Source organism: Marmota marmota, unplaced genomic scaffold (assembly GCF_001458135.2).
Source record: "Marmota marmota marmota unplaced genomic scaffold, marMar, whole genome shotgun sequence".
In the NCBI taxonomy this organism is placed as follows: domain Eukaryota; kingdom Metazoa; phylum Chordata; class Mammalia; order Rodentia; family Sciuridae; genus Marmota; species Marmota marmota.
Window position 1 is genome coordinate 10,031,427 of NW_026000005.1, and position 14,642 is coordinate 10,046,068.

Below are 14,642 nucleotides of genomic sequence, written 5' to 3' on the forward strand. Positions count from 1 at the left end.
TTCTCTTTTGCCCTCCATTAGAAGTCACTTTTTTTAGCATATTGTTTTCAAGTTTCTTCTCACATATATAAAAATTTCTTCTTCCTATTTTTCAATACTGTCTTTCACTTGTCTGTATATCTCATAGCTATTTAAATATTAGAGAACTCTGCAGATAAATAAATGGTTTCCTTGTTTTTTATCAAAAATATTTCAGGGTTCCATTGTGTAAACATAATAGAATCTATTAAACTGACATTCCCTTGATATGTCATGTTGGATATGTGTGTTGTTTCTAGTCTTTTGATAATTTATTACTTAACTAGGACAGTTTGAAGTGTGAAGGTGAGAGTTATTATTTACTATTTACTATACCAGTAATGTTGGTGCAATCTGGGGTTTTCACAGGCAAGCTTGGATAGACAGTCTTTCTATTATAAATAATGCTATAACAAATAATGGTTATATACATGGCTACATGCAAGTATATTTGTAGGATAAACTCCCTAATGCCCTTTTGAGTCCAAGAGTATAAGCCTTTATAATTAGATATATTACCAATATTCCTTTCATAGAGGTTGACCACTTTGTACTCCCACAATCAATGCACATATTTTCCCACAGGCATTAAGTAATGTGCAAGCAAACATACTGATTTTGGTTAATCTGATATGTGAAATATGATAACTCAGTACATTTTTAATTTACAATTATTTGATTATAAGAAATTTTGAATGTTGTTATATTGAAGGACCATTGCATAAAATTGTTAGTTATCTTCCTGACCTATGTTTATGGGTTTTTTTTTTCTTTTTTTTAATTTGAGTGTTGGGGATCAAACCCAAGGCCTCACATATTCTAAGCAAGTTCTTCTGCTAAGCTACATCCCCAAGCCCCTCTTGTTCTACTTTTAAATCACCCTGAGGCTGAAGATGTATCCAGGGGAAAATACCATTGATATTTTAATTATTTATATCTAGAATTTCTTTATATGTAAAGTACATTCTTCAGCTTGTCTATGGTATCACATTTACCAGTGTGTTCTTGTTCTCATAGATTTAACTGAACTCAATTTCCTTTTTACTCATAGTTTATTTATATAAAACTGTTTTCAGGAGGTTTTCATCATTTATCTTAGAACTCATTACACTTTTCCAGACCAGCTATTCTTAGGAAGTTGTATCTTTTCTGACTTCTGATGTTTCCCACCATCATCCTCACTAGTAAGAGGGGATTTATCACTTACCCCACAGGTTTACTTCATTTATTGGCTTGTTTGAAGACTGTATATGCTTCAGGTAGCCCATATATGTCTTTTTTTTTTAATTCTTCCTATGATTTATTTTATCACAGTACTGAAAACTGAATTTAGGTATTTGTTCGAGGTACATTGTTACTATTGAATGATAACCAAGAGGAGAAGAGATAAATGTAATATCAATCTTACCTAGTTCATGAAAAGACAAATATGAACTTATTTTCCTTATGTGCAAATCTTCTTAACATATGTATTATTAATCAAATACATACTATCTGCTAGACACATATACTTTTTCTTCAAAAATGTTTTTAAAACCAGCAATTTATATTGTTCTTTTCTTTTAGAAATCAATTCCATTCTCTTGGCAACATAAAAAAAGCAGGTTCATTTATGAGTCAATATAACAGAAGTACTCTGGCAAAAATTCATTATCATACAATAGTAACAATGTACCTTGAACAAACACCTAAATTATATTAGGAATACTTATTCTATGTCCTATAGAAGCACTGGTACCTAGGAAGATAAATGTGTTTTTTTAGATCTCTTTTTGGGCACTAAAAGATTTTGCAGAAAACCAAACACTTGCCAAGTGCAGTGGCACATGGCTCTTGGTAATCCCAGCCTCTTAGAAGGCTGAGGCAGGAGGAACATGAGTTAAAGCCAGCCTCAGCAATTTAGCAAGGCCCTAAGCAACTTAGCAAGACCCTGTCTCTAAATAAAATATTAAAAAAGGGCTTAGTGGTTGAGCATCCTGGGTTCAATTCCCACCCCCCCCAAAAAAAAAGAAAGAAAGAAATAAAAAAGAAAACACTTTCTTGGAGGCATCCATTGTGGATATAGTAACAAATGTCTATCTTAAGAGGTACAAGGAATTCTTAATTTGGACATAATCACTCAAAATTCAGCAAAAGAATTCGTCTGCGTATTTACAAAGACAGGAAATTACTGTCTGCTTCTACATAATATGAAGGTAAGCAGGTAGGCAAGAAAAATCATAAACCCCAGGGTTACTGTAAAAATTACTTTATTCTCTTGGATTGTTGAACCCTGAGAGCAAAGAACATTGAAACTAGAAAGATGACTCATGGACCCGATGCTCAGCTGGCCCTGAGAATTCTTACCAATATTGGTGTTTCCACCTCCAGATACCCCTGGACAGATAGGACAGCACTCCCCAGGGGGAGTCACAGCATCAGCACAAGGGAGATCTTCCTCACACTCTATCTTGTCACAGAGAATGGCTCCTCTGTCACAGACACAGATATCACAAGGAGCAGGCTTCCAAATGTCCTTGTTTAAGTATATATGGCCATTTTGATTGCAGGTCTCTTCATAACCACCTTCATCATCTAAAGTAAAAAGAAAAAAAAAAAGGAGGTTAGTAATCTGAAATTTGGGAATTTGGGAAATGTTTTTGATTGATGAGTCATTTGGGGAATTCTAAAAAATTCTGAGCTAAGAAGTAACCTCCCAAGGAGACAAAACAGAGAAAACTTATTCTACCTAGCAGTTACATCCAATAGTATAATTCATCATCTAATAATGATAATACTTACATCCTCTGATGATAGGGGAAGAAAAAAAATGATCCAAACAAGTTATACTTCTTAACCACATAATGCTTCCTACAAGATTGTATTTTTAATGATTTAAATGATAAATATTAGATTAATGAAGAGGGATAAAAGCAAACCACTTGAAAAGGGAGATAAAAAATAATATTTCAAAAGAGAATATAAAATTTTCTTTTCTGGTGAACTCTATATGACCTTCAACTTACTAGAAATTTTAGATTAGTAAACTCTAGATCAAGAGACAGTATGTATGCATGGACCAAGGAGGAAAATTCCAAGAAAGATGTATAGGCTTATTAATATTATTTCAAACATAAAGTGAAAAAAAAGATAATCACTTCCTAGTTCATGGACTAGATTTCCATTAATCTGCCTAAACAAAAGGTACTTACTAAATTGTAACAGAAATGCAAAATTAATACAGATAATGAATCAGTAATCTTTGCATTGAAATTAACTAAGGAAAGTTATAACCAAAACAACATAGGGTGTTATTACATAATATCTGCCAAATACTTTTCCATATTGAAATAAAAGTTAAAGAAAGATTAGGAAATATATATATATATACATGTGCATTCATAGTAGTAATAGTTCTGTTATACATTTAATATCCAGTAAACATATACTTTATATCTTTAACTTTGTGATTTTTAAAAGAAACCAAATAGTAGTATTTTAACACATAAAGTTGATCATATCATCCTTGCTTACATCATTCAGGAGCTTCCCATCTACTTAAATTCAAAAATCTTCTATTAAGGCAAAGGTTTTCCTTTCCTGCCCTTGCACAAATTGATCTGTTGCCTAGTACTATTTATTTCTTTTATCCAAGGCTCTCATGGCCAGCTGTCATGCCTTGCTTATCACCTTTCCCCAAAATACTTCCTGACTACCCAATAAGAATTTCTTGACTGCATCAGTATGATTCCTCCTAACTCTTTAATGCATTCATTCAGCTACTCATTGGTTTCTTACAATTAGAATGATCTAAATTATTTTCACTTTATTTCCTTATGTCCTCCACTAGATAATAAACACCATACAGTTGTGGACCAGGAGTACCTTGTTCCTCATAGCATTTCCAATGCTTAGCACTACATCTTTAGAAGAAACTCCACTCAACATTTCTCAAATGGAAATGGAGGGAGGGAATCTAAATAATGGCTCAATAACTTTTTTATAATCAAGCTTTTGTTTTATTTTTGTGTTTTTTTTTTAACTTATTGGTTCTTTTTATTTATGTATGACAATAGAATCCATTTTAATATGATTATACAAGTATGGAATATATCTTATCTATTTAGAATTCCATTCTTATGGATGTACATGATGGTGGGATTCAATGTGTAAGTTTTTATATATGTACATAGGAAAATTGTGGCAGTGGAATGAACCTGACATAATGGTTTGCTAACTTAATCTCACAGTATTAACTTTGGACTGTGAAAAAATAAAATTTAAATGTATATTCATAATTAATCTTTGAAAGGTATCATTTGGAATATAAATATACTCAAATGATAATGCAGAACTAAATGAAAATTACTTAAGGTTAGGATAGCCATGTTAACCCAAGAACATACCTATACAATTTGTATTTATCAATTATATTTATCAACAAAACCAGTAAAACATTTTTCTCAGTGCTTTATGGAATACTTCGCTTCATATATTTGTTCTATCATGAGAGATATTTGGCAAATGAAAATCATTTCAAAGCACTACATATTTACAGTTTGTAAGCTATTTTATAAGAAGGATGTTCTTTCTAATATGTTTCATCATTATCAGAAGACTTTTACCACGTGGTAAACAGTTAAAAAACAAAATTTTCACAATGCTATCAGAAGCATCAAAACCAAGAGGAAAAGAGGACTCATGTTTTTATGTGCTTTTCTGTAAGGTTATTGTGAAAATCAGTGAGAAATGTAAATATCAAATAAGTAGCATGATGATTAGATGAATAATCATTTTAAAACAATGTAGCTCTGTGACAAATATTTCCAAAAACTTGACCTGCATTAAAAAAAAAGCGGGCAGGATGGCAGGGTTACATCCATAGTTCTTTGAACAGTTATAATTAAGCAAATAAGAAATAAATTAAAATAACTTTGCTCATTCAGCTTTATGATTGAGAAAGACATATTGATTTACAAGTGTTAAATACCACAGTCTGAAAAATGTGAAACACTGTAAGCACAGTTAGCTTGTTCCTCCCTTCCACACCCCGGGTGGCAACAGGTGTGGGAAAAGGGAATTAACATTCACACACATTTATGGAAAGATAAGTGAGTAAGTGTCTAGAAGTGAACATGCAAAATATTGAAAGCATATGCATTATGTCCTCAAAAATATGTATTACCATTGTGGAATGTAATGTGTGTAATATATATATAAAATAGTAATATATGCCATGTATAATTTTGTGGAGTGTTACTTTTATTTATGTAATAAATAAAAATAATATAGAAATTATAATCTATTAATATTAATTGAGCAGAATTAACATATTTTTAAAATTATAATATAAAAATTTATTATTATAATAAAATGTAAGATCATTGGAGACATATGTAGACACATGCTATATCACTGATGAAATACATATTGGGGATAGCGAATATACAAAACAAAAACAATATGGCATGCAATAAGGTTGACAAGTAGATATCATTAAAGTGTGTGAGACACCTTTCAGGGAGTGGCTCAATGCTGTTCTTCTTGGCTCCTTCCAGGTTGAATTAAAAAGACACACTTTCTCAGTCCTGTGCTAACACATAGAAGGGCAGGTTCTTCCGGGAAATTTAGGACAAGGTGACCTCAACCCAAGGGGCAAAGAAATGGGTCACTATATTGCTTTCTTTAAATGGAAATGTTAAAATGTAGTTTTATAGTCTGATTCATCTCTTGTCTCTCTCCCCTGAGAATTTATAATTAAATTTAAGATGATGTGGAAATTTAGTTGGAATGCTTTTAAATGGCAAGGAGATGAAAAACCACATTCACTGCCTTCTCTTGACCCACACAAGAATCCACACACATCACAGAGGGCTTGAAAACTCATTGAACTCTCACTGTTCATGTCTGAATGAAAGACACATGCAGAGAAACAGTGGGTAGAAAATATAGGGTGTCCAGCAGTTTTCACAATTCCACATGGTAGTTTGTACCATATGATTAGATCATCCCCCTTCTGTTTTGTACATAGATATTTATTTAAATGAAAAGTAAAATAGAAAACAAAATTGTAGCCAATTTGTTGAAAAAAAATTGCAGTGAAGTTGTAGTGACATAATAATTCACATATTACTATTTCACAGTAAAATAAAAATAACTAAGAAAATTTTCACATAATTTTCTAGGAAATTCTGTCTTCTTGAGTCCTCTAACCAAATCATAAAATTAACCCAAGCTGACATCTGAAGCCTTGATCTGAGGCTGAAGTAAAAAATACACATGTATTTACTTAAAGTATTTGTGTAAACAAGTATTTCATACAGTATGAAAAAGAGCTCCAACATTGCAGTTTTTTCCTATTTGTATTTTTTGCTATTTCTGGCTAACTTTTTCAAAATTTAGAAGGATAGGTAGAAATCTGATAGTAGTTTCTCTATTTTGTAGATTCTAGGTTTGTGTACTTGCAAATTTTATCTTTCAAGCTACAAGATTCTTTCCCCCTAAATGAACATTTCAACAAATTGAATCTATGATGACTTCATCTCTATGAAAGTCCTGGCACTGATACCCTAGAAGAGATATATTTCATCTGACTTCATTTTATTTGAAATCAACCCAATTGTCCTGTATGTTTCATATTCTCATAGATTTATCTTTCGTAAATCTTATGTGCTTTTAAATTTAATTAAAATTCAGTTCTTAATCACTAGATGGCAGACCAAATCCACCACCTTATTATAATAGACAATTGGAAAGTTCTCCAAATGGCTGCTTGCCAGCTATAGGCTACACCCTGCCTCTCCATGCCTTCCTATACAGTACTTTTTTGTGTGCAGAAAAGCCTGTATAGACATGGCCACATTGAAACCTTTGGACTGACCCAGAGATAGGCAATTCTAAATCACATGGCTAAAGTTCTCACTTGCAGAAACTAAAGAAAATATTTGTACAGCTCTGATCATAGCACAATTATGCATTATGACTAAAACATGGAAGCATCCCAAGTGCTATTAGCTTTTAAAAGTTAACTAAAATTCTTCCTTGCACACGTAACGTAAAGGGCTTGTGTGTTACAAGAATGTTAAATCTCTTACACATATGAGTGTGTATCCAAATTGTTTGCCCCTACTGGACTGTGAATTGCTTGGCATCCAGAGCAGTGCTAATCTCAGCAAGCTTTACACTTAGTGTCTTTGATAAATGCATTTGTATCTTCGATGAATGCATAAGGGAATGAAGGAAGAAAAATAACTAGTTCATCCATATGCTTATTTAAAAGATAGCACTTTTAGCTGTCTTCCCTGAACTTCCTACAGAGGATTGCATTTAGGGCTCTCACTTAGAATGAAAAGGAAATGGGTCGCATGGTCTTTCTTGCCAAGGGTGTCTCTGATGTCCAGACCTCTGGGCACCCAGAAAAGAGGAAGACTGTGTCAGTCATAACAGCTCATATTTTAAACAATCACCTTCCTGAGCCAGCTGACCTATGTCCCTTCTGGGGTTGTGAAGGTTTGGACTGACATTATTTAAAGCTTCCCTGACTGTGAAAGTCTTTGAACTGTCACAAAGGAGGTAGCAACAAAGCATCTCATGTATGACTCTGGACCAAGCCACAGTCCGCCTTCAACAATGCACAGGAAAACTCCAGCTGATGGGTGGGTTCCAGAAACTCCAAGGAAATCTCTCCCTTCCTTCAGCTCTGGAGCAGTATTGAGCTCCATAAGGGAAAAGCAATGAGGGAGAGCACTCATTTCTTCCTTTACAACCTAATGAACAAATGCCAATGATCCTGCCTCCATTATTTCTTTATGTAATCCTCAAAGTTTTAAAAGTTAGGAACATATGAAGCAACCAGTTGAAGGGTTCAGCTACATACTTTGATAATTTCTTTCCTCCTGAACCTCAAGGTCTGTGGGATGGTAGGTGGGTAGTTGGATAGGGGGAAGGCCTAGGGAGGTTTTTGTTTTGTTTTGTTTTGTTTAATCTCATGTTCTTCAATCTACTTGACAGTTACTTTCTAATGATCACCTCCATATGTAAGTCTATTTCCAAGCTACTTATCCAAATTATTACTTTTTTATGTTCTCCTTCTTTCATTGTACCAACTGAGTAAGAACAGGCATTCAATGATTATTTGAGTTGAAATAAATTTCTGCTCCAATAAGGGCAATCATATTACATTATAAAACAATTATAATAATTAACTTTTTGTTTGTTTGAGTGGTACTAGAAACTGAACCACAGAGCTGCATCCTAGCCCTTTTATTTTTTGTTTTGAAACAAGGTCTCTATGTTACTCAGGCTGGCCTCAAACTTGCTATCCTCCCACCTCAGCCTCCAAAATTGCTGGGATGATAGGCATGAGCTATAAAGTTAGAAAATAACTTTTAAACATTTTCTTGAAATCCAAGAAAGTGAAAAGAAGACAAGTCACAAATATTCAGTGCAGCATTCACATAAAGCATGCTTAAATAAATTGTGAAGATGGTGGCTTCTTCAATGAAGCCATTAAATGCATTTCAATCTCATGTGCAAAGGCTTTTCAGTTAACCAGTAAAACTGCTGTTTTTACTTTACTTAAAATGGAAAATATAAAAAGGAAAAACTCATATTAGGGACTGCCTTGGTTTCTTTCCATGTACCACTGGGAAATCTAAATGTGGCCAAAATGTGAAACTAGAACTACAGATATTACACATGCAATGCTCGTCTACAATTCTATCTGGAAGATTGAATTTCAAGCAGCTAATGCATTTGACATAGGTTTTTTTTTTTTTTTTCCGAACACATGGCTCAAACTCCTGCATAGCTGCAAAAACACCACAAAGAAAACTGAGTCCACCTTCTATTCTATACACTAGAAATTTCAGTAGTAACAACTGTAGCAAATCCTAGTCTCATGCTTAAATTTAATCCTCAAAGTCTAAGTTAGTGCATGCGCTATGACAAAGGCTGTGCCCCCCCTTAATACATAAACAATTTTGAGTTGTTTTGAATGAAGTTTGTCTATTTCATCTCTCTCCACCATGATATTCCTTGATATAAAAGGGAGAGCCAAAAACATGTCTAACTATTTCTCTTTTGAAGCATAGTCTCAAGGCTTCCATGGAGTCCAGAGATAAATTATGTAAGTAACATATCATTATATAATATCTACTTTATAGATTTTCTTCATCTCCTGTAAGTCTTAGCTGCAATGCTAGTCTCTCCATAGAGCTTACTTTGACAATCTTAGAAAAGGCAGCAAATTACCCCCCCCACACACACACACAAAAAAAAAAAAAAAACACATAACACTCTCAATCCAACAATTCTTAGTCTTTCCCCACCCCTCTCTTTTTTCTTGGTACAGGGATTGAACCCTGGAAAAGGGGTACTCAATCACTGAGCCACATTCTCAGCCCTTTTTGTGTTTTATTTAGAGACAGGGTCTTGCTGAGTTACTGAGACCGGCTTTGAATTCATAATCCTCCTGCCTCAGCCTTCAGGACCACTGGGATTACAGGTATGTACCACCACTCCCAGCTGTCGTTTTCTCCTTTTTTTCTTTTTTATGTAGTAGTTATCACTTTCAAACATACCGTATCATTTGATGTAGTATATTTATTGTTTGTCTCTTCATGAAGGAATCCTAACTCTGTAAGGGCAGATATAATTTACTGTTTTATTTCATTCATGTCCTGATATCCTAGAATAGTGTCAGAACTATAGTAGATACTCAAAAAATAGTTATTGAATTAATTTAGTGAATATTAGTTGTAGTTCAAGACATTTTAGGTGATACAGTTATTTTGTAAAGCTCTTTGGTGAATTAAAAAGGGACTTCTATATCTAAAGCAAATTGTAATAATAAGGAAATGATTCGGACAAAATTGGATGCAAAATGATTTGCTTCAGACCTGAACTATTACATGGTTTTTAAAGAAAATCTTCCTTTTAGTTGCTTATTTGGATGAGAGTCATAACTACAGGAATATAAAATACATTGAATTGTGAGATTATGTATTAATATTACAGATATTTTATCCTAAGATGAACATATAGTTTTACTCATTTTTATAACTTAGAAGTACTACTGTGTTTTAAGATACTATTCAGTATGAAATACACACATCTCTATAAAATTAAACGGTTTTAAAGACAAGACATCATCAACTCTGTATCTTGTTATTTCTTCACAGTTTCATTTGCCTTCCCTTCTCATATTCCTTGTCAGAGAAAACTGGGCCTCTAGGAAATAACTAGATATTGTAGTTAGCTTATTTCTTCCAATTTTCATTCTTTATTCACTTATTCTTTATTCACTGCCCTTACCCTTTAACAAATTGAAATTTCTTTTGCAATCAACTAAACATTCTACAGTTCTTAAAGGCTTTTTGATCCAATTCATTTCACTACTGAGGGTTCTGAAATATTTTCAAGGAAATTCCTAAAGAGAATTCAAAGGGCTGCCTCTTTCTTCACTATCTATCTGAAAATGCATGCTGGTAGTAGGGGATGGTGGTGGATATAGGGAGAGCAGGACTAGTATTTCCATCCAGAAGGTGTATTTGCTAATTTTATCCACCGGGATATATCTAGTGACCTCAACTAATACACAATTTTGTTCTGATCTACATAGATACAATTTAAATCTACTTTGTAATTATTAAAACTTAGGTGGTATCAGTGAAGAATTGTTTTAGTCAGCTTTTTCACTGCTGAGACTAAACTGAACTGACAAGAACAATTTTAGACATGAAGGAAAAGTTTATTTGGCACTCACAGTGTCAGAGGTCTCATCCACAGATGGCCAACTCCATTGCTGTGGACCCAAGGTGAGGAGAACATCATGGCGGAAGGGTATGGTGAATGAAAGCATCTCAGAACATGGCATCAGGAAGCAGAGACAAAATATAAACCCCAAAGGCACGCCTCTAGTGACCCACCTCATCCAGTCACACCCTAGCTGCTCATAGTCACCACCCAGTTAATCCATTCAAGTGGATTAATTCACTGATAGGTTAAGGTTCTCATAACCCAATCATTTCACATCTTAACTTTCTTGCCTTGTTTTATACAATGAGCTTTTGGAGGATATCTCATATCTAAACCTTAACAAGAATGGAAAATAAAAATGGATTTGACCCTTCTTTCTGGCATTCCCATGTCACTTCCACAGAAGATTTCAGACTCAAAGTGAGACTATAATCATTCCAGAACCTAAGTCTATCTATCAATCTTCATATTCAATTTGTCCTTTATAAGGAATATTTATGATTCATAAAATCCAACTTATGACTTGTAGGTTTAAGACTTAATGTGTATCAATCTCAAAGTCGGCTGGATGTCATAGCAAAATTTGGTAAGAGAAAGAGAAATTGTTGCCTTCACTGGAAAATTATGTTAATAACTTTCTAGATGTACAGCAATGTTCTTCATTGGGAAACTTCTGAGCTTATAGGGTGAACAAAAGACAAGAAAAGCAAAGGGGGAAGAGGAGGGGGAAGAGAGAGAGGGACAAGGGAAGGAGACTAGAAGACCAACAACTATGACATTTTCTTCCTTTATAATTCCACTTCATGGATGAAGATTTAGAAGTCTCTTTAGCAAACAACAGAATTAAACTAGAGATATTTTCTTATCCTATTATTTGATAGGAAAAATACAAACATTGAAATCCAAAGTTTTGACTATAATTTCATGTTCTTCTGAAGAGTTCTGTTTTCCTTAATAAATAAATGGAGACAAAATTAGAACTATTACAAAGATGAAATGTGAATATGCATAAATCTCATTAGAATTTCAAAAGCATCAGGTTATTAATAATTAATGTTATTCCTTTTAGGTTTTTTTAAATTTTGAATTTAGCCATTATCATTCAATTCATATTTTAATTTTGTAACTTTCTTTACATATGTATGGGATGATTTAGAGTTTACAAAACTTGTGATAATCTGTTTTATTCCGACTAGCTATAGAATGCTTACTTGTACTAACACAGTGGTTAGCAAGTAGTGACATCAGGAAAAATTACAGAATACTTGTTAAACTGAGTACAGAATAAAAGGACATATTAATTAGAATGTTTGCCAGTTAACTACTTATTACTAAATTAATAAAACAAAATTAATAAAGCAAAAGTATGGCTCAGTTCTCTACTTATTAACATATAGGAAAAGGCAAAATTCATGAGCCTTCATTTTTTGGGAAAAGAAATGTTCAGGGATGTCACAAATAAATTTGCCATAAAGTCTTACTGCAAGTTAATCCCCCAAGATTGTCAATCTGCAAAAAGAAGTAGAAGCTTTGCTCAATTTATTTAGTCAATATTTATTTCTCCATCAGATTTTAGTATATACTTGTCTACTAAAAGAGCAAACTTTGGATCAGGCAATGAGCCATTAGGAGTCCATCTGTCTTGTCAGAAACAAACAATATACACAAAAGCTGCAAAGGTGATGAAACATTCTGATAAAAGAATAATTTTGTACACATGTGTATTTCAGTAGTACATTCTGGAAATTTTACATACACATTGCTATTCATAAACTCAATTCTTTCTTTTAAGCTGAACAAAAACAATTTTTTTTTTTTTTTTTTTTTACCATTCTGGAGACTGGAAATTCTAAGATTAGGCCAGATTGAGGGTCTAGTGTATTCAGGTATTCTGGCTTATAGACAACAACTTCTTGCTGTATCCCCATATGGTAGAAAGTGTAAACAAGTTTCTTTGCACATATTATATAAGGTAACTAATCTCATCCATGAGGACTGTGACTTCATGACCTGATTGCCTCCCCAAAGGCCCTGTTTTCCAATGCCATCACCTTGGGGATTGAGATTTCGTCATATGAATTTTTCCCCCCTTTTAAATTTGTTCTTTTTAGTTATACATGACAGTAGAATGTATTTTGACATATTTTACACCATGGAGTTTAAGTTCCCATTCTTGTAGTTGTACATAATGTAGAGTTACAGTGGTCATGTATTCATACATGAACATAGGGCAGTAATGTCCGATTCATTCTATCTTTCCTATTCACATCCCTCCTCCCTTCCCTTAATTCCCCTTTGTCTAATTCAGAGTGCTTCTATTCTTCCCTTACCACCACCCCCTGCCCCCACTTTATTGTGAGTTAGCATCTGCATATCAGAGAACATCCAGCCTTTGGTTTTAGGGGGATTGGCTTATTTCACTCATCATGAAAGTCTACAGTTCCATCCATTTACCAGCAAATGCCATAATTTCATTTCTCTTTATGGATGAGTAATATTCCATTGTGTGTGTGTGTGTGTATCACATTTTCTTTATCCATTTATCTGTCGAAGGGCACCTAGTTGGTTCCATAACTTAGCTATTGTGAGATAAGCTACTATAAACATTGATGTAGCCCCATCACTGTAGTATGATGATTCATAAATTCAATGGTATTTTCTCATTAACCTCTATGTCTGTTGGAGATTTTTGAATTACTGATCCTTATCCTGAAAATCTTTCTTTGTGTTTTGAGAACTCTTTACTTATGGCTATTTATTTTCAGTAATTGCAACTAAGTCTTAAGAACACCAGTCTGGTGGGGAGGGTGCATGGAGTAGGAAAGATGGTGAAATTAGATGGATATTATCCTAGGTATATGTATGACTGCAGGTACGGTGTGACGCTACATAGTGTACAACCACTGAAATGAAAAGTTGTGCTGCAATTGTGTACAATGAATCAAAATGCATTCTGCTCATATATACCTAAAAAATAATTAATTTTTAAAAAAGAACACCAGTCTGAAGATTTCCTAAACTCCAAACAAAAACAATCTTCAATCATTTGGGGAATAAAGTTTTTTCATAAAAACAGATGTCAAATAAGTTAGGAGTGAAAGGAATACAGACTTCTGAATGACATTAAATTTTATTAAGACCTTGTCAGCGACTTAACTGTCCTTCAGTGTCCTTTTAATAATGGAACATATTTTCAAACCCTTAGGATCTGGACAGTCTGAGTACACAGCAGGGAGAAAGGAGAAATCTCCAAATGTACATCATCCAATGAACCCTCAGGATATAGCAGCTAGAATGTCTAAAACCACAGTACTGAGATCCCCTCTGTGGGTTTAGTTCTCTTTGGATGCTTTAGTCTTCCAATGCCTTCAGCATTAAGAATGTTTCCAAATTATAAAATAAATGCACTGACTTTTGAAACAGACATCAAAATAATATAATGCATGCATTTTGATGTCATTTTTAATTCAACAAATCCTTATTATCTGTTACCTTGCCAAGCACTGAGAACACAGAGCTAAGGTAATGAATTCCTTCCTACCTTTAGGAAGCTTAAAGACTGGCAAGGACTCCAGGGCAGTAGTTAGAACACTATTCTTCACATATAAAACTGGAGGTAAACCCAGGGTATTACAGAACTTAGGACAGGCATCTCCTCTGGCAAGAGTTGTGTGATTCAAGTTCTGTCATTTCCTTATTTTCTTTCTTTAATTTATTATTTTGAGTGTTACTCTTTTTTAACTGAGAAAATTAAAATCCAAAGTGATTTCTTCCAAAAACTCACTTCCAAGCTGTATAATATTGCTATCCTTGGCTCACTCCTAGTAACTGGCAATAGATTCCTTTTCACTGCCAAATAAGAAACAGGGTACTTCCTCAAACCTATG

General features: G+C 33.7%; 1 protein-coding gene across 1 annotated transcript in view; it reads right to left on the minus strand.

The window, feature by feature from the left end:
- Positions 1-14,642, minus strand: part of Col5a2 (collagen type V alpha 2 chain) — a 132,992-nt gene that overhangs the window by 64,759 nt on the left and 53,591 nt on the right. Inside the window, exon 2 of the mRNA XM_015481142.2 lies at positions 2,365-2,592. Coding sequence (XP_015336628.1) covers positions 2,365-2,592 — 228 coding nt within the window. The remainder of the gene's footprint in view (positions 1-2,364; positions 2,593-14,642) is intronic.